The sequence below is a fragment of the Arvicola amphibius genome, chromosome 8 (assembly GCF_903992535.2).
Source record: "Arvicola amphibius chromosome 8, mArvAmp1.2, whole genome shotgun sequence".
NCBI lineage: Eukaryota > Metazoa > Chordata > Mammalia > Rodentia > Cricetidae > Arvicola > Arvicola amphibius.
Window position 1 is genome coordinate 63,711,974 of NC_052054.1, and position 24,230 is coordinate 63,736,203.

Genomic DNA, 24,230 nt, shown 5'->3' on the forward strand with positions numbered 1-24,230 from the left:
GTTAGCTGATAATTTTGTGGGATTGACTCTATGTAAATTTGACTGCAAGAACAAAGAGTGAATGTTGTCACTCTGAGGCATCATGGTGGGGAACAGAAAGATCATTCCTTTGCCCATGCAGAGAAGCTACACTGCTGGTTTGTTTTGGGAATCAATCACATTTTGAAAGGAGAATCATGGCCTCACAAGGATTTTACAGATTTGACAGCAACTTTTCCAAAAGATAAGTGTCCCAGTAGCTCTGCAAAGCGGATTATTCCATGTGGACATGTATGTATATACTTCCCATGGATCTGTCTATTGGTCTGTCAGCTGTGCATTTACTGTGGGTTCCAACATTGTTTTTTCAATTTCTTTATCAAGTGATATAACATCAATTAAGAGAATATCAATGGTTACCATATTTAAATTCTAGATACTAAAGTCATGTTTCACAAGAGACATTGATAGCTATTCTAGTGTTTGCAGTGGTACGAGAGCGAGTTATATAACATTAGGGATAATTATGCATTTACAATTCCATTTGGTATAGTAATATCATGTTTAGCTGTTATGACCTGTTTATTGTCTTCCACTAGAAATTAATCATGATGCAAAGAGATATTATTGTATGTCAAGCTGACAAGGGTGGATTTGTGAAGGGTACTCTTAATTGTCTAAGTTTACTACATCTAGAATGAACTACAATCCGGGGAGGGATGGCACACCTGTGAGAGATTAGTTTTGCTTGGTATAAAATTTATGAATCTACTATTTGTCCAGATCTTAGAGGTAGGAAGACAAATGCCATAACTTGAGTTGGTAGGATACACACCTTTGAAAAGGGTCATGAGGTTGGAAGATGTCACTTTAATCTGGGCCACACCTTCTGCTGGACGTCTATATAACAATATAGAAGAATGAAGTTTTTGCTTCTTGTCTGCTTCCCTAGCCTTTTTAGTACAACCATTCCTTCACTGTCATTGGAGACTACTTTCTTTGGCTCATAGCATATACTGAAAAGCAGCTGAGACATCCTTCCTTGTGGACTACCTACTAGATTCTTGGACTTTCTGTTCACAGCTAGCCACTGTTGGATTAGCTGGACATCAGGCTGTAATTCATTCATATAAATCACATGCACACACACAACACACACACACACACACACACATCTCATGGCAGATTCCCTGATCCTCTGGCTCTTACAACCTTTATATACCCTTCTTCAAAAATGTTCTTTGAACCTTATATTCAGGAGTGTTTTCTATATGTATCCATTGGGCCTGGCATCCGCAGCTCTGCATTTTGATTAGTAGTGGTTTATTTGTAGTATTCTCTGTCTGTTGAAAAAAGAAGTTTCCTTGATGACAGGTGAAGACTAACCTTATCAGTGAGAATATGGATTTTTTTTACATTTTTCTTAGGGATTATGCGGGTTAGTAAGTGGTGGTTTTTGGTTCTCCTCCAAGATTCATGACTTCAGTACTGTGTAGTTAGCCAGGTTTCCAGTAACTATCATAGTTTCTCTTTTGTTAAGAATTTCTTAAGTCCAAGTAGAGAGCTGTTGGTTACCTCAAAGGTATGCTTGCCACTACTACACTCAGGGCTTTTGTACAATGATGATCATTGATATGGTTCATGGACATTCTAGCTGGATAAGGCTGTTCATTGGCTTCCACTTGTGAAAACTTACATGGTGCTTCTGGTACCGTGAAAGTTGTTTTTCAGGGAGGAGTTTTCCTTGTTTTGAGACAAGGCCAGTTGTTCTATACTCACTCTATAGACCAGGCTTGCTGTGACCTCAAAATTTTCCTTGGCCTGGCCCCTCTGTGCTGGGATTAAAGGCTTGTATAATCTTGCAAACTACATAACTTTTTATTATCATGCCATGATAGGCTACTTGATAGACGTGAGTAAACAAGTGGATCTTATTTTTACTTATTTCTTCTATTCCAGTGACATGAAAACTATAGTTGAAGTAGGTGAGTTTCAAGATCCACATAGCCTATGAAATGTAAAGACGAAATAAATATGTAAACACAAGTAGCAGTGAGACTGAAGCAGCAATAAAATGGCCCCCAAACAACCCCACAACCAGACTGACAGGATTCTATCACAACTTCAAAGAAGAACAGCAAGCTACATAAATATTTGAAACAAAAAGGAAGACTTTCTGTCTCTTAGTATTACCTGATATTAAACCAGGTGCCATGCAAGGAAAAAAATTACAGACTTCCAAGCTCATTTAAAAAAATTCTAGTATTTTTTTTTCTATCAATTTATCCATCTCTCCAACTCACACACAGAGTGTGAGTGTATATAAGTTTCTGCTTTGTGTGTGCGTGATACTTCCTACCTCTCTACTATCCTGGTTCATAATTACAACAAAACTCTTGTGTTCATCTCTATTCATTTTGCTTGGGACCCATGGAGATTGTGGGTTTACACCTATGTGTTGGAGCCTGGTGGGCTCAGCAGAGGACTACAACCAAAGGCAGTGATTCTTTTTCTTTCTTTTTTGTAAAGATTTATTTATTTATTATGTACACAGTAGTCTCAGTATTCTGTCTGCATGTATGCCTGCAGGCCAGAAGAGGGCACCAGATCTCATTACAGATGGTTGTGAGCCACCATGTGGTTGCTGGGAATTGAACTCAGGACCTTTGGAAGAGCAGGCAATGCTCTTAACCGCTGAGCCATCTCTCCAGCCCACAGTGATTCTTTTCTTACAATCCATCCATAGCCAACATTTGAGAGGTAAGGAGTGGGCCCTGTGAGCCTTTCTCTTTCCTAGACTGATGGTGGTCTAGTGTGAGGTTAAATGTGAGGTCAATGCAGATAAGCACAGTTGCTGTTGGTTACTGATTACAGCAGCTGTGTGGAGTCTAGAACATGGCATGTCTTAGCCCTTCCTTCTCTTTCCCTTCTTATTCATTTACCTATTCCTCTTCCTCAATGTTCCCAGAGCCATCGATGGCAAGGTGTAACTGACATTTTCAGGGTGGGAACACATACTTTACATATTTTCTGCATCTAGGACAGAAAACAGTCTTTGCATTCACCACTGAATTAAATTTTTTTCCTATATTTTACCTAAAAGCATCCTTAGCGAGAATCACAAAAGAAACATTTGTTTGATAGTAAAACGGTAAGAATACCATCTAGGAGTCAGAGCAGTACAGCTGGGGATGAACTTAGCAACGGGCTTAGCACTGACTTATGGAGACAGCTATTTCTTTTTCAAAAACGAAATTCCTGAAATGTCACTCCCCAAGACACAATTGCAGTATTTGGTTTTCACTTGTCATGCTTGTATTGGGTATGGGAATGGCATCTGAATTTAGCCTGTTATCGTTTGGTGTAACCATTTAGCCCAGGAGGCTGGTAGTCAAGTAGATATTAGGCTACCTGTCTTTCATCTGAAGAACTCACTGTGGGGTGAGATACCGGGATGCAGCGTCCTTCTAGATCCAGTTCTGGTCTAGGTTGACAGCAAGCATGTGGGGAGGCTGTGCAGAGAGGGTCCTGGGCAGCCTGACAGCATGAGCTGTGTGGAAAGCAGCCTGAGAGTCAAGGGGCGGACCCTTCAGTTATACGGGGACACTGGGAGGGAAACAGCCAACGGGAGTAGTTGAAGAATGGAGCGTGGGTGGGTTTAGAGAAGTGACGCAACCGGAAGCTGGGACAGAAACTGAGCGCGGGTAAGTTGGAGAGAAACCGAGTGAAGCAGGGCCGAGTACCGAGTCGTTCCGCGTGGTCCTTCACAGTAGAGAATTTCGTATTGCAGACCTGGGAGCCGAGGACACGGCCCGGTGTCGCAGGGACGCAAAAACTCCCGAAGCCGCAGTCGCCGCGGGGCGGCCTGGGAAAGTCAGCAGTCAGCAGCGCGGTGGCGGGAACCGCAGCCCGGCGGCCCTGGAACTTCCCAGGTCAGAGGAGCTGAGGGGCTGGGATGCAGGAGTGCCAGTATTTTCCCTGCTGTTCATAAGGAAGCCGGCTCTGAAGTACTGCCGTGGATGTCCTTCCCTTGGTATATTTTATTTTTTCCTTTTCAACTGATCTTCTAATTGCCAAATATTCTTGTAACGATAATTTAATAGAATATTGGAATTTATCTGTTATGATTTGCAGGCATGATTCTCTTTGCAATGGTGGAAAAGACAAAGCTCTTGATATTTACTACCATGCATACTCCGTGATATACTATTTTTCTATTCATTTTTTTTCCTTTGGTACAGGGTTTCTCTGTAGCTTTGATGCCTGTCCTGGAACTAGCACTTGTAGACCAGGCCTGCCTCGAACTCACAGAGATCAGCCTGCCTCTGCCTCCCTAGTGCTGGGATTAAAAACGTACCCCACCACTGCTCGGCCCACTTTCCTATTCAAGAGTGGCACATTTACCTGGAGACTAGGATTTGCCGAGAGCATTTACATAATAGTCATGAAAGGAAAGCCTGCAAACCTCTCTTAATCTGAAAGTATATTTCTTTTCTGAATTCAACAATATCCTTGTAAACATTAACTTTTAAAAGTAAACTTTTATCCACCATTAATTTTCCATCTGAGACATATGCACACTGAGATGTAAATACAGCATTCTGAACAGTGTCTTTCCCAGGCCTGGTGGCAGAGGCCCTTAATCCCAACACTCAGAAGGCTGAGGCAGGTGGATCACAGTCTTTTGGAGGCTGGCAAGGTGTACAGAGTGACTTCAAGGACAGTCAGCACTATACAGAAAAACCGTGTTTCAGGGGAAAATAGAAAACGAAAAAGAAATGTAAATGCATTATAGTATAGAATAATACCAGAAAACATCTTTTGATAATTACCATAACTCATCTATATCAGAAGAAAGTCTCCAATAGTCTTTTCGTTTCCTTGGTCTAAGAAAAGCACCCTATCCATGGACACATGACCAAGATGTTAGTTTTTTTGTTCTGTTGTTTGGTGTGTTTGAGACCTGAACTCACAGTGTTGTTCTATCTGACCCATACTCACCATGTAGACCAGACTGGACTGGAAAACAGACTTCTATCCACCTATTTCTCCCCAGTACTAGGAATAAGATGTAGGACAAAGTACGATTCAAACTGTTGTATTTTTTTGTTGTTGTTGTCTGTTGCCAGTGGTGAGACTGTGCACTTCTCCCAGGAAGAGGGGCAATGCCTGAACCCTGCCCTGAGGGATTTGTACTGGGACTGAATGTTGTAAAATTGCAGCAGTCTGGTTTCTGTGGCTAAGAATTGTTTGCTTGCAATCTCCCTTGCTCCTCCTTGGGATTTCTTGACAAGCTAACGTGCAAATGTTTCAGATTTATGTGAATGAATCTCACATCCCACAGAATAAAGTGAAATCCTCAGAGGGAAAAAGAAAATTTTCATGAAATGTTCTATCTTCTTCATGTGTGTCCTTTGGGAGGTATAAGGCTTCATTATTATTGGTTATGATCACTTCAGAACCTCACTAGTGTATAATATCCTTTTCCCAGTCATTCAGTATTATTTCTGCCCTTGAGTTTTGATGGAGCTGTGATTGGAAGTGGGATTCAAAAGATGCTAACTAACAATGTTTTCTGAATATATTCAATATTTTGACACTGCAGGACAGTTGGGAAATCACTTGTATAATCCTCTATTTCATTTTCTCTTCATCTACTGAGCTCAGTACAGTGTGAAAAATCCAGGGGCATCCTGAACAATCTCTTTCTCATGTGTAGGGTTAACTGATCACCCAGACCTGCTTATCTGTACAGCAGAACAAAGGGACTGGAAGGAGAGAGGAGACAGCAGCTAAGGATGCAGGTATGATGGAGGGATTGGTGAAGGAGATCAAGGGGATCAAGTGAATGTGAAAGTGGGACAGGAAGTCAATATTGCCGCTTTATGTATCACTAGAAATAATTCTGGAAACTTCCACTGAGAAAAATCTCATGATTTCCTAACTTACACATGAGAAGACTTTCTACAGAAGAATTTATATTTTTTTTTGTGATGCTGTTCTTACTCATTCGCTTCACTGATAAATATTTCATATCGTTATTAAACCATTTTCATTTCTTTTATTTTAATATATTATAAAATGATGAAATTAATACCTCTAGGTTTATTTATTGTTTTCAGAATTTTTGAGTTTTGGTATTCTCTATATTTTAATGTTTTTATCTCCATTTCTGAAAATAATGCCAGCATAGTTTTGGTAAGAATCAAACTTTAGGATATTCCTGTTGCCCATGGTTGACTCCCAGAAGGAGACGAAGATTTTAAGCCTGCTGAACTCCATTTATACTGCCTGCTTTTGTCTCCTCTTGTCTGTCGGAAGTTAAAATAAATATTTAGACTTCAGGGCTGGAGAGATGGCTCAAAGGTTAAGAGCACTGACTGCTCTTCAGAGGTTCTGAGTTCAATTCCCAGCAACTGCATGGTGGCTCATAACCATCTGTAATGAGATCTGGTGCCCTCTTCTGGACTGCAGACATGCATGCAGACAGAACACTGTATACATAATAAATAAATAAATCTTTAAAAAATATTTAGACTTCAGTGGGACTTATGCTGGTTTAGTAAAGTACTGGTAGTATGTTCTATTCCAAGAACCATCTTTCACTGACCCTGGGATAACTGGCTAGTGTTCCAGTACTAGGAATGTTTTCTCTGTTGTTGACAGGATCTTAATCCAATTAGAATCTGTTGGTTACCACCAAGGTTTGTGTGCCACTATTGCACGTTTAGGGCCATCATGCAGTTCAGATCATTGTGGTGGTTCGTATGTTATAGCTGGGTAGGACTGTTGGTTGGCTCCCTCCTTTGGAGAGTTGCATGTTGCCTTCTGATAACCATGAGAGCTAGTTCCCAGAGAGGACACTTTAGGATCAGTTCCATTTCAAGTCCTCTAGGGTTTGTGTCTGAAGTTTGTGGCTTCTTCAACGCTAAGGACTTAAATTTTGCCTCTGGGAGGCAACCATGGGCAACAGCAATACCCTGTCATGTTTGGAAGTCTCTTGGGCAACTGTGACCAACAACTTGAAAGAAGGCTTCTGACACCTGTTGGTGATGATTTTGTTAGAAAATCTGCACCTCTTGTGAAGAGCATCAGCAGCCCCATTGGGAAATTTTCGTTTATATTCTAAATGTGTCTGCTTACAGAGGCTTATATGTACTATAGGCATTTTTTGGTGGATGGATAATAGTCAAGGAATAGATGGATTCCTTATGAATTTTCTAGACATTTTTACTGTTATTTTCCCCTCCTTCTGTTTTCTGTCCTTTCTCCTTAATTAAATCCTCACCTCTATTTTTCCATTTCTCCCCTTCAGATCACTTGTTCCCTGTCACTCCCCTCCCTATTACTCCCCCACACCACAATTGCTCTCATTTTACTTTTCTGGCTAATGGAGTCACTTCAGGTTATGTACTCACATCTGAAGATATAGAGCTAGGAATTTTCTATGAGAAAGAACATGCAGTGTCTGTTTCTGGATCTGGGTTACCTCACTCAATACGATCTTTTCTAAGTCTATCTATTTACCTGAAAAGCTCATGATTTCAGTTTTCTTTATAGCTGTGTTATGCCCAGGTCACAGAGTCCTCCCAAAACCAACTAGGAGACTGAGTCCTGTATGTAAAAGCAAAGAGCCTTTTTATTCTTACACAAGTTTGCAAACTCGGACTCTTTGTGTGTCCAAAGTATTGGAGTGGAGCTTCCTGGAATGCCTGACCTTGGAAAAAGGACTTTGTAGTTTTATCTCTGTTAAGTATGAGCCTTAGAAAACAATTTTCAATTGAAGCTTTTCTCATTATCAATATAAAAAAATTATGACTCAGTTTATCCAAATAGCTTAAGTCCAACAAATTTAGCAAAGACAAGGAGGCTAAACATACATTTTTAAGCCTGAATAAACCTTGGACAAGGAAATACATTGTTTAAACCATTAGTTAGTATTTTTAATGCTTTGACCTTTTAATATAGTTTTTCATGTTGTGGTGATCCTCTGATTGCAAAAGTTTTTTCCCGCGTTGTTATTTTACAACTACAGTTTTGCCAATGTTGTGAATCTTAATTTAAACATCTGACATGCAGGTGGTCCTAGGCTAACCCTGTCCAACCCCAAAAGATTGAGACCCATAGGCTTGGACGCTCTTCCAAACCCTCTATCACACTGCTTAGGTCACTGTCTTCTGTATCACAAGAAATGAGCATCCAGTTTCTGGTTAGTATCTTGTGCTTATGGCTGTGACCCTAATTTTTAGCTTTTTACTTTAAGTCCAAACATTAACAATATAAAACATTTTATAAGCAAAAATGTCCCATAGTCTTAACTGTTCTTTAAAAATTAAAATCTCTAAAATGTCTTCCTGCAATATGAAAAATAAAGTACCTTTTTGGCCCCGTCTTTGATGGCATATACATAGCCTGTCTTTTAGATCTTAGCCTCCTCTATTTCATTATACCTGGTGCTTCTGGTGATTATCACCTGGCACTGGCATTTCTAAAACTGTTAAGGTCCATTTTTGCAACTGCACATTCTTTGGGACTCTAGTCCTGCCATTCATTTGTAAACCTCAGCTGTTTCCTATGATCCCTTTATGTCTTTATAACCATTAATACCTGAGTGACTCTTTTTTTATTATTATGCCAAACCTTTTCTTTTTTCTTTTTTATTGCTTTATAAATAATACCATTCAAAATTTCCACTTCCTCCCCTCCTCCCATTTCCCTCCTGCTCTCCCACTCACCCTCCCCCCTCCCCTTCCATTCCTAAGAGAGGGCAGGGTACCCTGTCCTGTGGGAAGTCCAAGGCCCTCCCCCCTCCATCCAGGCTTAGGAAGGTATGCATCCAAATAGAATAAGATCCCAAAAAGCCAGTAAATACAATAGAGACAAATCCCAGTGCCATTATCATTGACTTCTCACTCTGCCCCAAATGTCAGCCACATTCAGAGGGTCCAGTTTGATCCCATGTTCATTCAGTCCCTAGGTGACTCTTAAATTAGCTGGCAGAGCAAGGTACATTTTTGAGTATAAAAACATTGAGTTGCAGCTTTAGCACTTTAAATCATATATATATATATATATATATATATATATATATATTAAACCTTACTTTTAGAATGTGACATGAGTCATCATGCAAAAATCTATTCCAATCCAAACTGTCTTGGAGATCTGTTGTTGCCTCCTAGTTAGACCCACTCCACGTGGTTACCTTTAATTGATGTAGCGGTGAAATTATGTGACATTCATTTTTTTTCCCTAGCGAAATGGCAATCCAAAATCCCAAATGGAATCATGCCTTTTGGTTTCTTTAAAATTACCCATGCATAAATTTTAAGTTATGAATTTCCAGTGTTACTAATTAACTTTTAACTAGTTTTATTTCCATTTTAACAGGTTTTTGACCATATCTAACAAGATAAACATAAATCTGAAGCTACAGAATGTTCACATAAACCTGGTCCATTTTTTTGACTGTTCTGCTTTGTTTTCTTCTCTTTGTCATTGTGTCATGGGCTCAGACTGACAGAGTGAGACTTTCAAATAAACATGGGTATAACAAAGGAAGAGCCGTAATCCAACTCTAGAGCTAGCTTTTCAATAAAGAACAGCACAAAACAGTTTTAACATTATCTTTATCAGAAAGTCATCTGAATTTTTGCTAACCCAAATCCAGTAACCAGAGCTCAGAGATACATTCTAAGGTCAGGCCCATAAATGTAGTCATGGGTGGCAGAGACAGTAAAAATCTCCAAACTTTCTGTATCAGCTCTATGCTTGCAAGAAAACTTACATAGACAAACATTTCAACAAAACAAGCATACTCAGTATTTGCAGGTATGAGAAACCACAGCAAACATAGTTCCCATCCCCTTCTGGCCTTCTATAACTTTTTATATACCTTCAAACACTTTTTCCTCTTTCATTCTTTCAGTCATCTGCTTTCTCTCTCGCATTCCAGATAACATACCAAAGTCATTTTCACTTTTTACCAAAGCCTTTGTAGCTTTTCAGACAATATAAAAACTCTTACCAATAGCCAGTGACTGAGACTCATTGCCTTGGTCTGCAGAGCCTAACCTTGGCCAGGTTTCTCCAGAAGTCAAGGCATGCATACCCCAGGGCAGGCTAAGGGAACCCATCCATCAGCATGGGAGGGGGCAGTGTGGCATGCAGCATGGGAGAAAATGATTCACTTCTCCAGCCATAGCAATTAACCCCAGATTCTCTGTTCAGTATTTGAAACCCTATTGGAGTACACGTGCCCCTTGCAAGCTGTGGCTGGCAGCCTTGCTACATTGTCACAACAAGGCTGTATAGCCCAGCCACACATCCATACAAGTGTGCTGCCCTGCAGCTTTGTGTTTGTATGGTAAACCTGCCTACATTTCCCCCTCACTATAGACCAAGGCTGCCTCCTTTCAATGAAATGTTTAAGGTCGGTAGAGGTTGTTTGTGTCATCCCTTTTAGGAAAATATACCTCTGTGCTTATGGCCTTATCTCTAAAGTCCTGTAAATGATCCAATATCAAAGACAAAGAAGTCATGCTTTGAGTCTGTCTTATCACATCAATCTAGTAAGGCAGAAAGAGGACAGTCAAAAGACAAAACCAAAATGGCACATAGAACAATACAGAGTTCTCCTGGCACATGGAAGCAAAACTGAAGTGAAGATGATAGCATCAAGCTCTTTTGAGGGTGTGACCTGCTATCTACAGAACTGAAACTGAGTCAGTGGGAGCATACCACACGTCTGTCTACAGAACTGAAACACTAGAAGCATCCCACACATCTTATTTACAGAAACCAGAGAGATCGGTCCACTGGGACCCAAATAGAGAAGAGCCATCTCCCCAGGTATCCTGCCTCTGATCTTTCTGCACGTTTTTTTTAGACCCTCTACTGTTGACTGAGCTTTCTGCCCTGCCCAGTTCCCGCACTTGTTAAGTCCCAAAGAAATCACACAGAGGTCTACATTAACTATAAACTGTTTGGCCCATTAGCTCAGGCTTCTTATTAACTCTCATAACTTATATTAGCCCATCATTTTTGTCTGTGTTAGCCATGTGGCTCAGTACCTTTTTCAGTGAGGCAGTCACATCTTGCTTCTTTTGTGGTTGGATCAGGACTACAGAGAGAGCTTTGCTCTTCCCAAAATTCTCCTGTTCTTGTCGCCCTGCCTCTACTTCCTGCCAGGTTGTCCCACCTATACTTCTGCCTGGTTACTGGCCAATCAGTGTTTATTTAAAATATAATTTTATTTATACATTATCCCATACCAGTCTACAGGCTCTCGTATATTCTGGGCCTACTTACAGAAGGATATGCAAACAGAAAGACACAAGAAAAGAAACGTACACACACCAAAAAACAGAGAAAACTGACTTGCTGGCTAAAGGATCTACAGTGTAGTCAGCCTGGGGGATCTGGGACATATTCTTAGGCAAATTTAGATTATATTAAATATGCTTATTGTAGATTTTTCTAGCTATTCTTACTGATACAAATATTCTCATAAGATTAATTCCATAGAGAACTTATTTTATATATTAATGTTAAAATGACAGTGTGTTATGCTGTTACAATCCTTGCTATTGTAGAAAACTTAAAACTCTGTCTACAAAATCAGATATATATTCTGCCTTGTGTACCTACACCTTTGCTATTTAGTGGTATGGCATTGTTCCTAGAGTTTAAACATTCCAACTGAGCCTGTTTGTAGTAAGAGCTGCAGGCAGGCCTGCTTTTCGTCCTGCCTGGCTTCCGCATGGCTAGCTTAAAACCCGAAATAACAACACACAAACTGTATTCATTTAAACACTGCCTGGCCCATTAATTTCAGCCTCTTATTAACTAATTCTCACATTTTGCTTTAACCCATATTTAGTAATGTGTGTAGCACCATGAGGTGGTATCTTACCGGGAAAGATTCAGCATGTCTGACCTGGTGGCTGGCTCTGTGGCGTCTTTCTCACTGAGGAGAGGCATGGCATCTGACTAACTTCTTTTCTTCCCAGCATTCTGTTCTGTCTACTCCACCTATCTAAATCCTGCCCTATCAAAAAGCCAAGGCAGTTTCTTTATTAACCAGTGAGAGTCCTCCATCACCTGTTGGAATAGAGTGATGTAAGGCTCAAGTACACACGGGATTGCTATGAATCAGGTTTTTTTTTTGGCATGATCTACAGGTATAGCATTTAAAGCACATTTCCTCATCATGAATTTTCTTTCTGAGACATATCTGCTGTGACCCTGTGGGACCTAAACACAAAATCCATAACAGATAGATAACCGTATCCAGACCGTAAATGTATTTCTTGTTTCATGTATACTGCTTGTAAGACTATGGCTTCATCCTATTTTCACAGGGTTACAACTATCCTGACAGAATGTGACTGGTAATCTTCATTTTGATTAATTATCTTCACTAATATACATCCTGACTTCTTATATCCAGGAAAGTACTTACAGGTAGCACATGATCAAACCATACATTTTTGTTTCAGGGTTTACTGACGTTCAGGGATGTAGCTGTGGACTTCCCCCAAGAGGAGTGGGAATGTCTGAACTCTGCTCAGAGGGCTTTGTGCATTGATGTGATGTTGGAGAATTACAACAACCTGGTTTTTGTGGGTGAGAAAGTTTTACTTGTAGAATTCCTAACCCATCTTTTGTTTGTTCTGACATCATGTTGTCCTAAAAAACAGCCAACAGGAGACAAGGCAAAGTTTAGTAGTAGGAAAGAACATTTCCACGCTATGTAGATTTCTCTTTCTATTTCTAAGATGTCATCTTCCCTTCACTTTGGTTCCAAGATTCATTCATAAACTCAGTAGCATATACTATTTCCACTCATATCTTAAATAAAGCTCCATGTGCATTATTATATTCGACATGGTTTTATTTCTGAGAAAAATTCAAGGCATATAAACTGAAAATACTAAATATAGTGGAGAATTTGAGAAGAAATATCAGTTTCGTTTACTGAGCACATGAGTGCAATACTGTCTAGCCGCTTGTATTTTTTTCTAAAATTAGCATGGGTTTTTTTCTAAAAATTAGACTGTCTGAAAGAACTTGTGGGTTATATATGCAGGTAACTGTGATCACCTGCCAGAGAGAATGAGATTGCTCTGGAATGTGGAGAGGAGAGAGTAGCCACAGCTAGAGTGGGCTAGTGAATGAACTGGAGAACAGTGAAGACTTCAAGAAAAGAGAAAGCAAGGGCTGAGAATGTTTTTGTGGTGTTCAATTCCATATGAAAAAATTTCTGATAATTAATCTAATGGAGTGTCCTGTCCCCAGGATTCATCCTGTCTGTTGTAGTAAGTGTTACAAGGGATAGTGTCTTATTCTACCTGAAGTATGCTTACTTACTACTAGAACAAAATGCAATTTAATTTGACTATTCTGAAATCAGATTGGAATTATTTTTAAAAATTTTAGGTCTAATGTGAGTCCAGTAGTAAGATTATTCTGTAGTTGCCTTCCTTGTATGCATGTCTTCATATTATATCCTTCATTTTTTTTCCCAATGGAGAATAGACAGACAGCCTTCTGGCAAATAATCTTAGGAGTTAGTGTACAGAGTAGACTTGAGAATACCCACATGAGGAAAGTTAAGAAGCACAGCAGTGTGTGGAACTCAGACAGTGGCGGATAGAATTTAGCAATAGCTGCCCATGGGACAGCCCTGCCTCAAATGATCCAGAGCCTCTGATATCTGGAAGAACACTATTTTTGTATCCATTACTTTTGAAGAATCCAATGTGTTTTATTTTAGAGAAGAAAGTAATAAACCCTGTGAAGCTTTTGAGTAAGACTTTAATCATTAAAGGAATTGGGTCTTCTGAACAGTACTCCTCAATTACTATCACTTAGTGCAAACACTGTGAACCTGTGACTGCATTAAATTCCTCTTCATCAATTTCTAACAAGACATATTTAAAGATAAAGACATGTATTCTAAATATAATCACCCTGTAAGCTCTATCCCAAAGCTAATTCATGACCATCAATTATTTTTTCCATCTTTTTCCCATTAGAGATTTTTGGTAAAGATGAGATATCTGTTGTAAGTAACTGACCTTTGAAGGCTGTCATGCTGCTTTTGTGAGAATCCATACAATTGCAGTGAATGAAAAATGTCCATCTGAGTAGTTCCCCATTCACTTATGTTAAAAGAGAACTTAGGGAGACAGTCATTTACCACATTTATTATTGGAACAAGCCCTTTTAATCTGAACTGTATTTATTTTCAGAGAACCATTGCAAATGTGATCCTGTCCATCGACATGTGAAATCTGAAAAGGAGTCTCGTCAGTGTGATGAGCATGGCAAAGTAATTCATGACCTCTCCACATGTGCACTTTACAGAACAAGTGAAACTACAGAAAACTCTAATAACTACAGATGCAGTAATCACAGAGATGCCTCTGTTGGCTTATCAAACCCAGATAGATATGAAGGCGTGCACGCTGGAGAAGAACCTTGCAAATCTAAAGACTGTGAGAAATCTGTAAATTTGTGTTCCAACATTACTCAAGATCAGAAACTCTACACTGCAAAGAAAGAGCACAAGCAGAGAAAATATGACTTCTTTGACTCTACGTACAGTCTTTTGCAACAACCAGTCATTGCAGAGACACCACATCAGTGTGGGAAATGCAGGAAATCCTTCAGGACTGCCTCATATCTCACTGTACATGAGAGAATTCATACTGGAAATAAACCCTACAAGTGCAACATTTGTGAAAAATCATTTACTCAGCTTTCAAGTCTTAAAATACATCAAGGACTTCATACTGGGGAGAAGCCTTACAAATGCAAAGAATTTGGAAAGTCACTTCTTCAGTTGTCAGGAATCAATAGCCATCAGAAATGCCACAGTGAAAAGAAACCTTGCAAATACAAGGAATGTGGCGAATCTTTTGTCCAGTATTCTGTTTTCAGGAGAAATAAAAAAATGCAGACTGCTGGGAGACATTATATTTGTCAAGAATGTGGCAAAGTCTCTCATCAACTTTCACACTTTAAAGATCATTGCAGAGTTCATACTGGAGAGAAACCTTTCAAATGCAACAAGTGCCGCAGATCCTTTCCCTGCTATTCATCACTGAGTAGGCATAGTAAAACTCATTCTCTAGAGAAGTTTCACAAATGTAAAGAATGTGGTAAGTCTTTTCGTGACTTATCAGTATTTAAAATTCATTACAGAACCCATACTGGTGCAAAGCCTTATGAATGTAAGATATGTGAAAAATCCTTTACTCACAGCTCAACCCTTAGAAGGCATCAGAGTGTTCACACTGGGGAGAAACGTTACAAATGCAAGGAATGTAACAAGTCTTATACTAGATGCTCATCTCTTAGAGCACATCAGAAAATTCATACTGTAGAGACATCTCACAAATGCAAATACTGTGACATATCCTTTGTTGATCATGCAAGTCTAATAAAACATCAGGGAGTTCATACTGGAGAGAGACCTTATAGTTGTAAGGAATGTGACAAATCTTTTACCAGTTGTACAGTTCTTAGAAAACATCAGAAAGTTCATACTGGAGAGAGACCTTACAGTTGTAAGGAATGTGACAAATCCTTTACCAATTGCACAGATCTTAGAAGACATCAGAGAGTTCATACTGGGGAAAAACCTTACAAATGTATGGAATGTGATAAGTACTTTACTCAGGACTCAAATCTTAGAAGACATCAGAGAGTTCATACTGGAGAGAGACCTTACAGTTGTAAGGAATGTGACAAATCTTTTACCAGGGGTTCCTACCTCAGAGCACATCAGAAAGTTCATACTGGAGAGAAACAATACAAATACAAAGGCTGACACAGCCTTTATCCAGGTTTCAAATCTGAGGTAACATTAGAAAATTCATACCAGAGGAAAACTTCCTGTTATAAATAATGTGACATGGCATTTTCTGGTGTTCTCTGCTTGCAAATCACAACAGTATGCAAAATAGGACCATAAAGATGATAAACTTTTGAAATTCTTCAATGAAGGATTACTTTTTAAATAATATCCTAGAGTTTATATTAATATAAAATTCTGCAAATGTAACATGGAAAGCTTTTTATGTTTTTTAATTTGTATGGGCACTTTACCTGTAGTTATGTCTGTGCACTATATGTCTGCCCGGCATAGGCTAAGGATAGAAGAGGTCATCAGAGCCCCTTAAGCTGAAGTTCCAGATCATGGTGAACTACTGAGTCTATGTTGGGAATTGAACACTTGTCTTCTGCAAGAGCAACTAGTACTCTATCCCACAAAGCCATGTAAAAAATGTAATAAAAACATCTTGTTTAACATCCAAAAGTTTATAATAATGCCAGATGTGATGGTGCACTCCTTTATTCCAGCACTCAGGATGCAGAGGCAAGAAGATATCTGTGAGTCAGAGGACGTCATCATCTCCATACTGAGTGCTAGAACAGCCAGAACTTCATAACCTCTTTGTCACAAATAAAAAATTATAATAAGGTAACAAAAATGACAAAACCTTTATTTTCCCTCCAATTGTGCTGTATATCACAAAATTCATACTACTGAGAAAACATAAAACTACAGAGTTTATACTCCCCATGTCCTTTTGTCCATTGGAAATTACACCTCCCCAAATGCATTGAATTTTACAAATCCTTTATATAGTGTAGGAATTGCAGAGATAAAGGAAATTTTAACATTAGCAAAAACACTCTGATACATTCCTTTTATTCACCAAAGCAATAAGAAAAATAAGTCCCTGAGGGCATGCAGGAATTCATTTTGAAGTACATAAGAAATTGGGAAAAATTTGCTCGAAGCTATAATAAATTAATACAACTTCAATGACTGTCAGTATACCTTCTCTGAGATAAAGGAGACTCGGGACCTACCCTAAGCCATGATGAAATGATAATTGCCCCAATCTTACATAGTTGCTCTTTCTTAGTAGTTCTTGAACAGGTATTAGTCTCTTCATTGCCAACTACCTACTACAGGAGAAGACTTCTCTCAACAATGTTAAGAGTAGTACAAAGTAATAATCTTAAACTTGAATATTTAGATGGCAGATTAATGGTCATATCATTATCAAAACATCAGTAGGTTCTTCCCTACAACCTATAATCCTCAAGCCATGTTTTTTTTCCCCCATGACATGAGTTATTCTCTGGTACAGGCTTGAAATCTAATCTAGAGAGAGTTTATGCCCATGAACAGTGGTGCCTTTTTGCACCAGCACACACATCTTGGCTAGCGGGTTGGTCTTATAAGATGCATTGCCCAGGGCTAAGTATGACCATTGACATCATTCCTCTGAGAACAGCCTGCACAGTACCTTAAAGTGCTACAAAAGCTAGCCAGCAGAGAAAGTTGCCTGTTATGTTCAGTATTCCTCTCTCTATCTTGAAACCAACGTGTTTGGTGTTTTCAGCTACACCATGTACTTATGATGGCCAAGTAAGAGCCCTGGTAATGACCTGTTTTGTTTAGTTTGACAACGAGGCCTCCCTGACCAGTAAGTCCCAGGCAGATAACCAGGACCTGTTACAGAAAGTTCCATTTAATAACCCTGATTACTGGGAGCAGCATAATTTACCCACATAGTACACCTCTGTACAAAGTTTTTAAAATAGTGTTTACTATTCATTTGTAAGATAGGGGGATTTTATTAGGTTACTTCACAAATCTTTACTTTTGGTTGGCCCACACACTCCTCATCCCTCCTCCCTGCTCCATCCCCAGTTAATTTACCACACAGTATCCAATGCTCCATTCTTTCATAACATACAATTTATACTATCCTTTCATTGTAATTTTTTTAATGGGTCACAGTATGGTAGGTTCCCATGCAACTTCTTCACAGACATTTTATCTGAGTTGATCTTTCAGCAATACTGTCTCCCCTACATTTTGAACAATTCTGTCCCCAGAATCGCCACTCTCTAAATTTATATCACCTGTATTCGACTGTCTGTCCTCTCTTCTCCATCTTCTAATCTATTTCTAGATTCCTGGCTTCTACATGTAGACTTTCTTGAACATATAAAATAAAATTTGTATCCTAGACACACATATGTTAGAGAGCATATGATGTCTGACTTTCGGGACCTAGGTATCTGAACCCATAATTTTCAGTTATCTACATGTGCATCTAGATTTCACAATTTGATTTTTTATTTACACCTAATTATATTACTTATCTATATGTTCCTTTGTTTGATTTTGTTTTGCTTTTCTTTAATATTTTAGAGATTATGATTGCATGTCTCCTTTCCATTTATTATTGCCAAATCTTCATATGCTTTCCTGCTCTCTTTTAAATTCATGACCACTAAATTTCAGTAACTTATCAGACATGTGTGTGTGTGTGTGTGTGTGTGTGTGTGTGTGTGTGTATACATATGGAACTTTCACACATATTTGCAAAATTGCAGCTGTTCAGCCTTGTAGGAGCTACGCCTTCAGAGAATTTATGATGAATTAGGACAGTATTGCAGGTGTCTGTCCTTGTTATATCTTAGTCCTTAAAGAGAACAATAGTACCTAAATGACTATGTCCAGATATTATTAGCCATATTTAAGAAATGTAAAATAGCGCACATATTCTTTCCCTTTTCCTTAGATCTTTCAATAGACTAGTTTTTTTCCCTTTGTATCCTGTAGCATTCTCTTTAAACAATGGCCAGGACCTCTTCACAGCTGCAGCTAAGGGTAACTACAAAGTACCTGACAAATTTTCCTATGTATCTTCAAAAAATGCCTGTGTGCCTGAGAATTTTCTTCTTAATTTTATTACTAAAAAGTTGTGAAGACACTAAAAAGAAATTACAAACTAACTCAGAATTGAGTATAACAAAAGGTTATTTATTTAAGGGTAGACTCACAGGTTACAGTTCTTTGCACAAGCAGGGAACAGGAACCAATTCCAGAAGCCAGGAGAGAGAGCAAGCATGCTTTATGTCGTCATTTATAGTATAAGAGGCCATGCCCAAATGGAATGGTATATGAAAGGCTGTTGACTGAAGAACCTCCCACAGCACCTTCTTGTTTTGTTTACATAAGAGAGTTCCAAAGCCAATATAAAACCCTGTGCACTAGGAACAGATATCAAGTCTAAAATTAGAATTATAACCAGCATAAACAATATTAAGCAAGGAACGTATGCTAAAAGTTTTAATAACCACTCTATCCTAAGGAGTCTAAGTCTTGTTTTGGAAATGGCTTGGCTAAATGATAAGAGGAAGGTAACTTATAACTATCTAATTCAACCCCATCAAAGTCCTGAGAAGAGAGATATTATTACTTTAGTAGACAGGAAGTGCAATCAAGCAGCCAGCAAAATGTGCAATAGATGACAGAAAGCTGCTTAACTGAGCAATCACCCAAAATCTCATTTGCAATGTTGAAGCAACCAACTTTGGCTAAGGCCTAGAGTAACAGACAGACCATTTTCAGAGGCAGGAAAGTTTTCAGAACCGTCTTTGCCTGTCTTGGCAATGTTTGACAGTCTTTTTTCTTGTATCCTGTTCGTCCGGTCTGGACATCGTGCACTTTGTCAGTGGTCAAGGCATGAGTATTTTCCACTCATCCTCCATATCTATTCTATCATCCAGAATAGTATTTTTTTAACAGAAGGCACTGAATTGTTTAATTTTCCTGGTTGCTCTCCCCAGGAATGACTGGACCATGTTTGACATGGGACCTGCAAGAGGCCCTCCCATGGAGTTTCTTGATGGTATTAGTTGCCTTGCCTGTCTTTTGTAAATCTACATTCATTGGTCCAATGTGCATCTTTGCCACACCTCCTACATATACCAGAAGATAGAGTCCTCCTATTCTTGCCATTCCTAGAAGAGACATTATTCCTAGGAATTCCTTGTCTACAGTCCCTTCTTAGATGTCCTATTCTACCACAATTGAAACATTGGGCATTTTGGTGTCTCCTCATACCATTGGAAACTGCTTCTTCTACCTAAGCCTTAGTACTATAGTTAAATGTCTCAACTTTCATTGAATGTAAGATTCATTTATCTGTTGGTGTTGATCTGTCCTTTAAAGGCCTAGGAATCTTTTTTTTTTTTTTCATTCTAAGTTAGCCTTTTCAAAAGCCAAAGATTCAATAAGTAGCTTCTGGGTCTGTCACTCTTACTCGTATAGCCTTCGTTAATCTTTGTGAAAAATCACTAAATGGGCTCTCTGACCCTGTTTAACCCTAGTATATGATTCAATTATCTTTATGGTTCCTGAATCCTGTCCCAAGCATTTAAAGCTTCTGTGCTATACAGGGACAAGCTGCATTCGTCGTAGAGCACCTGGCGAGGATCAGAGTAATGGCCCTTGCCAAGAATTTGATCTTTGGAAGTCTCAATCTTTTTGTTTTCCCTATTGTTCTAATTTTTTTGCCTCTTTTCTCCAATAATGCTTCCAAAACAGCTGAGGACTATTTTCTAGGACTGCTGAGATTAATGAAAGCCAAATATTTGTGGTAACTTTATTGCTTATAGCTCACATTTTTACCATTTCCCTAACAAATGGTGAATGTAGTCCATAAGCTACTATTGCTTGTTTAATTTCTTCACATAAGCCTTGCAGTGCGGGAGAACTGTCTGTAATCTGTCAATCATGTTTTAAGTAAACACTGATTGGCCAGGCAGGAGGTAAAGGTGGGAAAACCAGACAGGAAATAGAAATGATGTAATGAGAACAGGAGAACTCTGGGAAGGAGGAAGTTGATTCCTCCCACTCCTGCCCAGACCACCGAAGCAGCAGGACGTGATCTGCCCCACCGAAAAAAGGTACTGAGCCACATGGCTAACATAGATCAGAAAAATGGGTTAATTAAGATGTGAGAGTTAGCCAGTGAGGGGCTAGAGCTAATGGGCCAATCAGCTTTATAACTTATAGAGATCTCTGTGTGATTTTCTTTGGGGCTTGTCGGCTGTGGGGTACCAGGCGGGACAGAAACCCAACAAACAAGCAGGCCTGGCCCCCTCATGTTACATTGAAGAATATCATCCATAGCGTAAGCAAAATAATTATAGAATTCCTGGATGGTAGAAATAGGAGCGGCAGGCCGCTTCCCGCCACCTGGCTAGCTTTACCCAAAATAATTACATGGAAACTGTATTCTTTTAAACACTGCGTGGCCCATTAGTTTCAGCCTCTTATTGGCTAATTCTCACATCTTGCTTAACCCATTTCTATTAATGTATGTAGCAGCACGAGGTGGTAGCTTACCAGGAGAGATCTTAACCTGTGTCTGTCTCGCAAAGGAGAGGCATGGAGACTGACTGAGGTGTCTGCCTGACTCTGCTTTCTTTCTCCCACAATTCTGTTCTGTCTACTCTGCCTACATAATTATCTGTCCTATTAAAGGGCCAAGTCAGTTTCTTTATTAACCAATGAAAGTAACACATAGACAGATGACCCTCCTCCATCATTTCTCCCTTTTCTGTTTAAACAAAATAGGCTTTAACTTTAACATAGTAAAATTACATATAACAAAACAGTTATCAAGCAAGAATTACAATATTTAGATCTGTTTTATCTTTTATCATAACTAAGGAAAACTATAACTATAACTAACCATTCTTCAACTCCATCAAAGATTCCAGAAGGATATAATACTACCTAAGTAAACAAGAAATAAGCAACTTCTAAACTCTAGAAATGACAGAGACATCTTGCAGCCTGGACAGTCACACAAAGTTTTTCTGTACCATTGGGGCATCCATCTTTGGCCTTCAGGCCCATAGTATCCAGCAGACATTTCCATGAAGCAGGAAATTTCAAAGACAGTTCAGTCACTATCTGCTATGTCCTGCAAAATGTCTTGCAGACTCTTTCATGATTCAGGAACCCTGAAAGACCATCTCACCTTTAGGCAAGTTCAGCAGTCCTATCTCTGTGGGTTCTCTGTGTCCAGTTTATGCAACAGTCCAGGCAAGAGCAGTTTCTTGCCCAAATGGCTATCAAACTCCATAAGGAGACTCTTCGATGCCCATCTTCCTCAGCAAGTAGCTTGGTGCTGCCAGGAACAGACATGTCTCATTGTCCTGAAAAGCCCTAACTTATTAAAACATTTTAAATGCCATATTCTGCAGTCTTTGAAAGATACGAAGAATGCTTATCTAACTGATATATATATATATATATATATATATAAAATCTAACTAGCATGACTACAAGCTTTACTATTATTGTTGATTATCCATCAGCAACCTATATTTCCTAATTATACATTACATTTTTAAATGAACTACACAATCACAATTCCTTAATATCAGAAATACATATACATATAACAAAATTGACCTTAAAATCCATACCAATGCAAATTATTCATATCTATATCATATCCCCCTTTAAATGTAAAAGAACATTTATAAACAATATTTGGGAATATGGGCACAGTTATTTCTCTCCAAACTGCTTTCTGCTGTATGGGGGCACTGTTAATCAGATCTTTCATGGTGTAACTTATGTTATCAGTAATTTTGTAGTTTTTCAGATCTTACCCATCATAAGACAATTACAGTTAATTGGAATAGGTGTAATAATCGTTATCTTGAGGGTAACTCTAACCTAGGAAGTGAAAGATCTATTTGACAAGAACTTTAAGTCTTTGAAGAAAGAAATTGAATAGGATACCAGAAAATGGAAGGATCTCCCCTGCTCTTTGATTGGGAGGATCAATATAGTTAAAATGGCAATTCTACCAAAAGCAATCTATAGATTCAGTGCAATCCCCATCAAAATCCCAACAAAATTCTTCACAGACCTTGAGAGAACAGTAATCAACTTTATATGGAAAAACAAAAAATCCCAGGATAGCCAAAACAATCCTATACAATAAAAGTACTGCCGGAGGCATTACTATCCCTGACTTCAAACTCTATTACAGAGCTACAGAAATGAAAACAGCTTGGTATTGGCACAAAAACAGGGATGTTGACCAATGGAATTGAATCAAAGACCGAGATATTAATCCACAAATCTATGAACACCTGATTTTCGACAAAGGACCTAAAAGTATACAACATAAGAAAGAAAGGATCTTTAACAAATGGTGCTGGCATAACTGGATGTCAACCTGAAGAAGAATGAAAGTAGACCCATTTCTATCACCATGCACAAAACTCAAGTCCAAATGGATTAAAGACCTCAATATTAATCTGAGCACACTGAATGTGATAGAAGAAAAAGTGGGAAGTAGTCTATAACACATGGGCACAAGAGACCACTTCCTACGTAGAACCTCAGTAGCACAGACAATAAGAGCAACAGTGAATAAATGGGACCTCCTGAAACTGAGAAGCTTCTGTAAAGCAAAGGACACTGTCATTAAGACAAAAAGGCAACCTACTGACTGGGAGAAGATCTTCACCAACCCTGCATCAGACAAAGGTCTGATCTCCAAAATATATAAAGAACTCAAGAAACTAGACATTAAAACTCTAATTAACCCAATTAAAAAAATGGGGCATTGAACTGAACAGAGGATTCTCAACAGAAGAAGTTCAAATGGCCAAAAGACACTTAAGATTATGCTCCACCTCCTTAGCGTTTAGGGAAATGCAAATCAAAACAACTCTAAGATACTATCTTACACCTGTCAGAATGGCTAAAATCAAAAACACCCATGATAGCCTATGCTGGAGAGGATTTGGAGTAAGGGGAACACTCATCCATTGTTGGTGGGAATGCAAACTTGTGCAACCACTTTGGAAATCAGTGTGGCGGTTTCTCAGGAAACTGGGAGTCAACCTACTTCAGGACCCAGCAATTCCACTCTTGGGAATATACCCAAGAAATTCCCAATCATATTACAAAAGCATTTGTTCAACTATGTTCATAGCAACACTATTTGTAATAGCCAGAACCTGGAAACAACCTTGGTGGCCGTCAATAGAAGAATTGATAAAGAAGGTGTGGCACATATACACTTTAGAGTTCTACTCAGTGGTAAAAAACAATGACATCTTGAATTTTGCATGTAAATGGATGGAAATAGAAAACACCATCCTGAGTGAGGTAACTCAGACCCAAAAAGAGGAATATGGTATGTACTCTCTCATAAGTGGATTCCAGCCATAAATAAAGCACATAGAGCTATAATTTGTGATCCTAGAGAAGCTAAATACGAAGGTGAACCCAAATAAAAACATTGTTATCTTCCTGGATATTGGAAATTGACAAAATTGCTGGCAGGGGTTGGGAGCATGGGGGTGGGGTGAGTTAGGGATAAGGGGAGATG

General features: G+C 38.9%; 1 protein-coding gene across 1 annotated transcript; it reads left to right on the forward strand.

Annotated features, from left to right (window-relative positions):
- The first annotated feature begins 3,688 nt into the window (after positions 1-3,688).
- LOC119820839 (zinc finger protein 54-like) lies at positions 3,689-16,233 on the forward strand. The gene is made up of 4 exons (XM_038339476.1): positions 3,689-4,012; positions 5,699-5,783; positions 12,480-12,606; positions 14,235-16,233. Exons 2-4 carry the CDS (start codon positions 5,778-5,780, stop codon positions 15,815-15,817), a joined length of 1,716 nt encoding a protein of 571 aa, XP_038195404.1. The 5' UTR covers positions 3,689-4,012; positions 5,699-5,777; the 3' UTR covers positions 15,818-16,233.
- The last annotated feature ends 7,997 nt before the right edge of the window (positions 16,234-24,230 follow it).